A 10186-nucleotide genomic window follows, 5' to 3' on the forward strand; every position below is an offset into this window, starting at 1 on the left:
AAAGTCAAGGAAAGTTTTATCTTTTATACAAGGAAATTTTGTTTGTTGGTTACCAGGGGTGGGAGGAGGGGGTAGGGAACAGTTAGATAGGTAGAAATAAGTATTGATTTGGGTGAAGAGAAGGGCAAGTACCAAATGTGAGTGATCACCATGGTGGCATTGAGGAAGAGGAAAACTTAGAGAGGTACATGGGAAGTACAGACAACAAAGATGAACCCTTTTGCACATACAGTACTGCAGTGTCAGTGAAGGCAAACATGGGTATATGGGTGGATAGGTGGATGGACAGGCTGAACTATTAGATATGTCTATGAAGCCAGGAGTGTACCCAAGACCATGTATAGGGTTGACAGACAATGGTCCTGTAAGTGTATTTGTGTGATCTGTAAGAATTCCCAGGTGTATAATAGAGTTGACAAGGGACAAGGTTGTAGTCACTTCTTGGTCACAGCCAGCTACACAGAGGGGCCAAGTAGTTGAATGGTGAGTTTGGGACCATAGTCGCAGGGAACATCAAGCTCAATTGGCATAACATACTACACAAAACATTGTTCCACCTCCTACTTTGGCGAGTAGCAACTGGGATCTTAAAAGCTAGCAAGCAGCCATCTAGATGCAATGATGGGTCTCTCCTCATCCAGAGCAAAGAAGAATGAAGAAAACCAAAATTCATGGAAACAATTAGTCCTAGTGACTGATAACACCTTGCAATCCTCAGCCTATATGACTATGAGACCAGAAGAACTAGATGGTGCCTGGTTACCACTGTCAACCATTCAGAGGGGGATCTATGTAGGGGATCTTGGATAGAGAGGGAGAACAATGTGGAACAAAACTCAAAATCACTTGGAAAAAAAAATGGGGGGACCAGGTTTGCTGGTCTGTGAGAGCCTGGTGGAACCCCTGAGACTAGCTGCCCTTCAGGTCTGGAATTGAACCCACACCTCTGGCTTCCAGCCAAACAAAAGATAGACATATGAGTTGAACATTTACCTGAGGTAGACACACTCCTTGGAGAAATCAATAATGGGAGAAAGAAGGGCTGTTTGTGCGCAGGGAAACAGCTCACGGGGCAGGAATGCATGGAGGGACAGATACAGGGAAGAGGCGACTATCAGGAGGAAGTGGGAAGGGAGCAGTTTCATTGGGGTAAATTGTAGTCAATGTCATGAGACAAAGTGTATGTGAACTCTTGTATGGAAAGTGAATTTGTTCTGTAAATTTTCACCCAAATCACAAATAAACAAATAAATAAAAATAAGCTTGTAAAGCAGCCATCTAGATGCAAAGATAGGTCTCCCCTCATCCAGAGCAAAGAAAAATGAAGAAAACCAAAGACAAATGGAAAAAATTAGTCCAGGGGACTGGGACACCATGTGATCCTCAGTCTATATGACTATCAGATCAGAAGAACTAAATGGTGCCTGGCTACCACTGTCAACTACTTACTTAGAGGATGATCTATATAGGAGAACCTGGATAGAGTGGGAGAACAATGTAGTACAAAAACTCAAAATCATTTAAAAAAAAAAAACAAACAAGTTTGCTGGATTGATAAAGTCTGGTGAAACCCCTGAGACTATTGCCCCTAGCTGCCCTTCAGGTCTGGAATTGAACCCACTCCTGTGGCTTCCAGCCAAGCAAAAGACAGACATATGAGCTGAACATTTGGATTATGTAGATATTCTCCTTGGACAGATCAATCATGGGAGAATGGAAAGGCTGTGTATGCACAGGGAGACAGGTGGGACGGGGGCGGGGGGGTGGGACAGAAGTACCTGGGAGGGAAGGACACAGGGAAGAGGTAACTATGGAGAGGAAGGGGGAAGAGAGCTATTACATTGTGGGAAGTTGCAGTCAATATCATGACACAAAGTGTATGTGAACTGCTGTATGGTAAATGAATTTGCTCTATAAACTTTAATCCAAATCATCATAAAAATTAAAAAGAATAAATAAATAACAGAAGCCTGGGGGACAGAGGAGGGGGAGTGAGAAAGATGTACATTTAAATCTCAATCCTGTTACTGTAAATAGATGTCACTCAGCCTTCCTAAACATCTTTTTTTTCATATTAAAGAGAGTATGATGTATTCTTTTAATGCATCAAATTAAGAATATAAACTAGATCAGCATAGCATGAACTATGCTTCCCATAGTTTAATGTGCATATGAATGACCAAAGGATCTTTGTAAAATGCAGGTTTTGATTGGGTAGTACTTGAGACTCTGCATTCCTAACAACTTTTCAGTGATCCTGCATTTCCAGGGACCACGGTTTGAGTAGCAAAGATCTAGAAAATGTTCTTAATACACTTTGAGTTCTTCAGATAAAAGCCAACATAGCCCTTGTTAAGGAGACAAAAGTGGTGCTGGACACAGTGGTTGTTTTTTCCTGTAGCTGGCAGGTCAATTATGTTGATACAATAATAATAATAAATATTATTATTACCATTAACAACAATAAAATTGATCCCCAAATCTTAGTTTCTTGGAAACTGTGTATAACTAATGGGCAAATTTTTGGAGATTTATGGAAAATCTGTTACAAGGCACATGGTTTTGACATTTTCATTCATTTCCTCTAGAGAAATATGAGACAAAACCATCTGATCACACCATTAAGATAAACTTAGTATCAGGATCTTTGACCAAATACATTATTTCAGTAGCTGAAATTATGTGAACAATAAGATCTCAAATATTTGAATGGGTGGTTTAATGCTTAAGTTTCTGCTGGAGCGAAAATCAGTGAGAGTACTAAGTTTCTCATTTACCTTGGAAAATGGAAAGATATCTCCCCAACTGCATATTCCAGAATTTGGAACCCAACTAAGGCAGAGGATTACCCTTCCATCATTGGATAGAATGTTTGACGGGTATGTTTACCTGAAATTATTACTGCCCATTAGAGTTTTAATCTTGTTGGCAACACCCAATCCTTTCATTAGTCCATTTAGTTCATTGATGTATCCATCTACTAGTGGTTATTGAGCACCTGATAGATGCCAGTCACCATGCTAGGTGATGGGGATACAGCAGTGATGAAAACAAAGTCCCTTCCCTCTTGAAATTTACAGTTTAGTGGAGAAGACAGACAATAAACAAGTAAACAAATAAATAAATAATTTCAGAGAGTAAGTGCTACAAAGAAAATAAAGCTAGGTGAGATAGTAGAGGGGGTGATTTGGAAAGGCCTCCTGAGGACCCAGAGACTCACAGAAACACACTTGCTTTAGGTATAGAGCAGTGTTGGGGACGTGTGTTCAACACCATCATTCATTTTGGTTTAGTCTGAGTGAGATTGCCTTATTTATCATTAGTCTGGAAGAAAGGTTTAATTTTTAGTTAAAAATTTAATTTTATCAAAGTAAAATATTACACATAATTTTTAAAAGCTCAAATTCTATGGAAGAGCTGAAGATGAAAAACAATCCTTCTGTGTCATCACTTCTTCACCCCAGTTCTTGTTCGCTGGGACAACTACTTTTTTTTTTTTTTTTTAAGTTCTTCTGGAAGTCACCTATGTCTCTGTTACTTAATAATACACTTAAAGTGATCATTCCCTATTTAGCAGCCTTAGACATGAACAGTGATGATTTGGCTCACTGACCCCACTACATTTTCATTTTGATGCTTATTGTTTTGGGTTCCTTTATTTATTACTTTTTTTTTTTTTTTAATTTTTTTATTTTTATTTGGGTGAAGATTTACAGAGCAAATTCACTTTCCATACAGCAGTTCACATATACTTTGTCTCATGTCATTGACCACAGTTTACCAAAATTTATTCATTACTTTTATAACTATAAATAATATATTTAAATTCCTATTTTTGACTATCAGTTTTCAACAGTATATCTTGATTGCACGTATATTAATGCTCCCGACCTTCACCTCTACTACCTCAAAACTTCTGTTAGCATACAAGGATAATCACATTTACAGTCATTTTTGCTAACATAATGGAGACTTCCATTCTTTGTCCAAAAGTTAAAAACCAACAAAGAGCAATTTAATTACAATAGCTACATAAATATTGTTTATTACAGAACTAAGTGGTATGCTGTGAATACATTTTATTGTTTGTGCGTCTAAGATTATGACCCATAAGCCATTCAAAGTAGAATTTTCTTAGCAGAAATATCAAATGGATTCCTTTACCCTTTGTAAATTATTAAAAATCATGTCATGTTTCATTTTGTTTCATGAACTATGAATAACTTGTCCAGTTTTTGTGTATTTTATTTTTCTGGAATTTCAGATTGCCTTTGTTTTATGTGGTTGGAGAAAGGACATGCATCCCCGTATCTCTAACCCCATCTGGTTTCTTACATTTTCAGTGCTATTTTTCTTACAGACATTCTTCTTGGAATACACTTCCTATTTTGTTTTGGCCTGCTGGTTACCAGGCCTGCTGCAGTGCACAGTGGTCATCATGGTTTCCTCCTGTCCCTCATTGGGATCTATCTGTGTTTGTTGTTTATATTTTCTTTTTCCTTGGCATTGACCCTTGTCATGCTAGAGTGTAGCTTCACATAACTTCTTCAGAAAGAGTGAGTAGAAATAAACTTGGATGTCTAAAAATGACATTCTTTAGTCTTTATATTAATATGTTAACAAAAATTTCTGTGTTCAAAATAATTTCCCCTCAAGTCTTAGAAAGTCTTCTATTGATTTTTAGCATCCATTATGTTGTTAACCACTCCTCAGAAGGAAGGTTGGGCAATCTACTTCCGTAATGATACTGCCTCGGCAACCCAAGGAGGGGTCACTATGAGTCAGGTTCCACTCCATGGCACGTAACAGCAACAACAGTGTTGTTAACCATTGAGTCAACTCTGACTCCTGGTGACTTTTTGTACAAGAGAGTGAAATGTTGCACAGTCTTGCATCATCCTCATAATCATGAACACATTTGAATTCATTGTTGCAGCTATTTTGCCAATTCATCTCACTGAGCAATTCTCATGCCTTCTACTTCTCCAAATACAGTGTCCTTCTCCTCTATTCATTGATCTCTCCTGATGACATGTCCAAAGCAAGTGAGACTAAATCCATAGGGTTTCATTGGCTGATTTCCTTTTTTTTATTGTGATTTGGGTGAAAATTTACAGAGCAAATCCACTTTCCATACAGCAGTTCACATATACTTTGTCTCGTGACATTGACCACAGTTTTCCACAAGGCAACATCTCCCCTCCTACTTCCTCCTGATAGTTACCTCTTCCCTGTGTCCATCCCCCCATGCACTCCTGCCCCCTGAGCTGTCTCCCTGTGTATAAACAGCCCTTCTTTCTCCCATGATTATTCTCTCCAAGGAGTGTGTCTACCTCAGATAAATGTTCAACTCATATGTCTATCTTTTGTTTGGCTGGAAGCCACAGGCATGGGTTCAATTTCAGACCTGAAGGGCAGCTAGGGACCATAGTCTCAGTGGTTCCACCAGGCTCTATCGGACCAGCAAACCTGGTCCCCCCCTTTTTTTTTCTCCAAATGATTTTGAGTTTTGTTCCACATTGTTCTCCCTCTCTATCAAGGATCTCCTACATAGATCGCCTTCCAAGTGGTTGACAGTAGTAGCCGGGCACCATCTACTTGTTCTTCTGGTCTCATAGTAGTATATAGGCTGCAGATCGGATGGTGTACCAGTCTCTAGGGGTAATTGTTTCCATGAATTTTGGTTTTCTTCATTCTTCTTTGTTCTGGATGAGGAGAGACCCATCGTTACATCTAGATGGCAGCTTGCAAGCTTTTAAGATCCCAGTTGCTACTCACCAAAGTAGGAGGTGGAACAATGTTTTGTGTAGTATGTTATGCCAATTGAGCTTGATGTCCTCTGCAACTATGGCCCCTAGCACATAGGTTCAACTACTCAGTCCCTCTGGGTAGCTGGCTGTGACCAAGCAGTGACCACAACCTTGTTCCTTGTCAGCTCTACTATACACCTGGGAATTCAGATCATACACATAAACTTATAGGACCATTGTCTGCCAACCCTATACATGTTCTTGGGTACACTCCCCGCTTCATAGACATACCTAATAGTTCAGCCTGTCCACCCATCTGTCCACCTGTATACCCATGTTTGCCTTCACTGACAACGCCGTACTATATGTGCAAAAGGGTTCATCTTTGTTGTCTGTACCTCCCACGTACCTCTCTATGTCTTTCTCTTCCTCAATGCCACTATATTGGTCACTCACATTTGGTACATTGCCCTTCTCTTCACCCAGATCAATACTTATCTCTATCTAACAGTGTTCCCCCCCAACCCCCGATAACCCACAAAGAAAATTTCCTTCCATAGATAAACATTTCCTTGACTTTTACAATAACGGACTAATACAATATTTGTCCTTTTGTAATTGACTTATTTCACTCAGCATAATGTCCTCCAAGTTCATCCACGTTATGTGGTGTTTTGCAGATTCTACATTATTCTTTAGTGTTGCATAGTATTCCAATGTGTGTATGTACCATAGTTTGGTTATCCATTCCTCAGTTGATGGACATCTAAACTGGCTGATTTTCAGAAGTAGATCACCATGCCTTTCTTTCTTGTCTGTCTTAGTCTAAAAACGCTACTGAAACCTGTCCACGGTGGGTGACCCTGCCAGTATTTGAAATACTTGTTATATCGCTTGTAGCATCACAGCAGCACACAAACACCATAGTATGACAGACAGACTGACATATGGCTAGTCATAACATAGCTGATGAGAATTCTCTGCTAAATGCTTGTTTCTTTGTGACTTTTTATTTGTTTGTTCTTTCTGGAAGTGTTTATGCTCTAAAGTCTCATAAGGGTGTTTTTCAACATGGTGTTTTCATTCATATAGTTGGCCCTTTCAGTCTGAAAAGTCTTCAGCTTAAGGAAATTTTCATCTTTTATCCTTTTGGCATTTTGTTCCCTTCAGTTTTTCTATTCTGTCTTTCTGGAACTCCTATTAGTTGAATGGTAGACCTCCTGAATTGATCTCCCATGTCTGTCTTTTTCTTTTTTCATATTTTCCATCTCTCATTTTCTGTTTTAAGAGATTTCCTCAACTGTTTGTCCATCCCATCTATTTAATTTTTATTTCAACAATCATATCAGCTTTCCAAGAGCTACCTTTTGTTCTGATTGTTTCTTATTCGTAACCTCAAGGAAATATTGTACATGCAATATTTCCTTGAATCATTCTGAAAAAACCAATTAGGTTTTTGTTTTGTATAAAATTTATGTTTGTGTATCTTCACTTTTTGCTTTGATGGTGGAGGTTTTTCTAAAATGTATATAATCCTTTGTTGTTCATCCATCCATCCATATTTGACAATGAGATGGAACTGTGTGCCTGATTGGAACTTACCCACTGTGGGCCATTGCAGGTAGATAGAGCTGTCCCAGGCTGGTACTCTTGGGTGCCAGAAAGTGGAAGGTTTCCTTCTGGATATGGGAATTGCTGACTTGGTTCTCACAAGAGGGTCTATTTATCTTCTTCAGAGAAGAGGCCACCATACATTTCCTCCCTTATGGTAAATTTATGGCTACAGGTATATCTGCAGGTATGAGGGTAGGGGTGATAGTGGTATCAGTGGAAGGGGCTGGGATATGGAAAATGCAGAAATTCTATTGCTCATCTCATTTCCAGTTATGAATCTCACCTTCCATTACTTCTGCCACCTCGGAATTAGATGCCATCGAAGAGTTCTCGTATGCAGATATCACCCCACCCTCCATTTCAGCCATCCACTCCTCACTCACTAGCTCCAACTTGGCCATGTAAGGTGGAGAGATGACCTCATATACATCAATATGTATGCCCTCTGGGTTCTGAGATTGAAGTTTATTTTTACATCATACAAATCAAACTCACTCAAACCAAGGTCATTTTCCCTATACAAGAATAAAAGCTTTTTTAGCCCCTGAAAGTTATTATCATGTAGACAATGCTCAAGAGAAATCCAAGTCAAAGTTGAGATTGGGTCCAAAATGTTATATCACATATTCTAGGAAATTTACTAAAATAGTCTTTATAGCATTTATTAATCAACTATAGATCAGATCCTTGTATGGTTTCTCACATTAAAAAATTAATGTGTTTATAGATTTTTTTTTACTTGCTATCTAGCCTCAAAGTTTAACCACCATCACTGTATTTCTTTAAGGAAAGGGGCAGAGAAGGGAGACTGAAGAGATTTTTCCAAGGTTGGTTAGGTAGATCAATAGGTGAAACCAAAGCTCTTTTGATTCCGTGCTCCCTCTCCAATTTTCTGGGGATGCTAACCAAGGATTTGCCAAGAATGATTTTTCTCTCCCCTAAACAGGCTCAGAAATACAGCTCTTCATGAAGCAACTCTGCTTGGCCTGGAAGGAAGGAAGTGCATTGCTGCTTTACTGGGGTATGTTCCATGCTGTTTGGGGAACACATTTGAGGGCCACAGTGAGCCTTACTGACCAGTCCCTGTGATGTAGGCTACCATTCTACCATAGGTCATGGGACACTAAAGGCTTTTAAAAGCACAATGACAATGTTGCTCTTGATAAACACACTCAATTATAGACTCTGATGCAAAGGGAAGGATTGTTGATTGATTATTTTGAAATCACAGAGCCCTCAAAAGATGTCAGAGTGAAAATACCCCTGAAAGCTGATGTCATGGTGGCCTGCTGGGGACTGGTTTGGGAGATGGGCTTGAGAGGTGCCCAGACTGGCCTCTGTGGCAGGCAAGAGTCAGGCTCTTAGGTTTAAGTTCTCTAGTTTTTCAGCTTATAGCCATTTCCTTCACAGATGCAACGCAAGCATCCAAAAGAAGAACGTGAAAGGCCAGACAGCATATGACTTGGCTCTGGAAATTGGGGATGATCTCATTACCTCGCTCTTTGCTGCTAAGCATGGCCAAGGACCCCTGGACCAACTTACTCGACCAAGGAGCCTCAGCCTAGATGACTTTTAGCCTGAGGGCCACCACAAGGCTTTCTCTGAGAAACCATCCAGCTCTAGCTTTCCTTTGTTCCTTTCTGAAGTGTGTATTTGAGGTTGGGAATTGAGGTTGAGAGGAACTAATGTGATTTTTTTTCTTTAATAATATGACAATATAAACCGCCTCATACCAAATAGACATTTCCCAGTATATCTTGGATTGTGATGAGCTCAATATATGTTGTTTTTTTTTTTAATGATGTATTGTTAGTTTTTAAAGAATATTCTTTTTAAGTTTCAATTTATTTTTCAGTAGACAATAATTGTATATCAAAGCTAAAATATATAAACTATTATACAGTGGAAAGTCTCCCTCTCATTCCTGCCCCATAGTGACCTACTTCCCCTCCTCAAAGGCCACCAGTGATACCAGTGTCATTTGTGCCTTTCTAGAGGGAGTATGGAATATATAAGCATATCTATACATATAGAATATACCCAAAATATACCCATTCTTTCCCCTCTTTTACCAAAGATAGTAGCAAACCAACACTTCTCCATCTTGTTCCTTTTGCTTAATAGATCTTATAGGTGGCTCTGAATTGTCGCTAGGTGCCATTGGGTTGGTCCTAACTCTTAGTGACCCTGTGCACAACAAAACTAAACACTGCTTGGTCCCGCACCATCTTCACTATCATTGTCATGATTGAGCCCATTGTTGCAGCCACTGGGTCAATCCAACTTGTTGAAGAGCTTTTTCTTTTTTACTGACCCCTCTACTTTACCAAGCATGATATCCTTCTCTAGGGATTGGTCCCTTCTGACAACATGACCAAAGTATGAGAAATTAAGTTCAGCCATTCTTGCTTCTAAGGATCATTCCACTATTCTTTCTCCAAGACAGATTTGCTGGTTCTTCTGACAGTCCATGTTACATTCAATGTTATTTGCTAACACCACAATTCAAATACATCAATTTTTCTGGGGTCTTCCTTATTCGTTGTCCAGCTTTCACATGCATATAAGGCTATTGAAGGTTATAAATTAGTACACAAAAATAAAGCTTTTTTTTTTCACCCCCTCCTTTTTTCTTATATTGAATTCATTGGTATTCCTATTTGTTATGGTTTGTTCTTTGGTTACCATATCAGCTTTTGCCAGGAATAGGTAATTTTGACTTACTGCCTTTGCAGATTTTTATTTCATTGTTCGAGTGGTAACATTGTAGTTGTGGCATCACTAAAATGTTTCCTTTAACGGATGTAAGCACCTAACGCTCT

The 10186-nt window shown here is 39.1% G+C and overlaps 1 protein-coding gene across 1 annotated transcript in view; it reads left to right on the plus strand.

Annotated features, from left to right (window-relative positions):
* DZANK1 (double zinc ribbon and ankyrin repeat domains 1) overlaps window positions 1–8940 on the plus strand; it is a 262593-nt gene extending 253653 nt beyond the window's left edge. The window contains exons 18-19 of the mRNA XM_007948222.1: window positions 8311–8385; window positions 8775–8940. Coding sequence (XP_007946413.1) covers window positions 8311–8385; window positions 8775–8940 — 241 coding nt within the window. The remainder of the gene's footprint in view (window positions 1–8310; window positions 8386–8774) is intronic.
* The last annotated feature ends 1246 nt before the right edge of the window (window positions 8941–10186 follow it).

This window comes from Orycteropus afer, unplaced genomic scaffold, assembly GCF_000298275.1.
Source record: "Orycteropus afer afer isolate SDZICR_OR568_19922 unplaced genomic scaffold, OryAfe1.0 scaffold00208, whole genome shotgun sequence".
Classification (NCBI taxonomy): Eukaryota; Metazoa; Chordata; class Mammalia; order Tubulidentata; family Orycteropodidae; genus Orycteropus; species Orycteropus afer.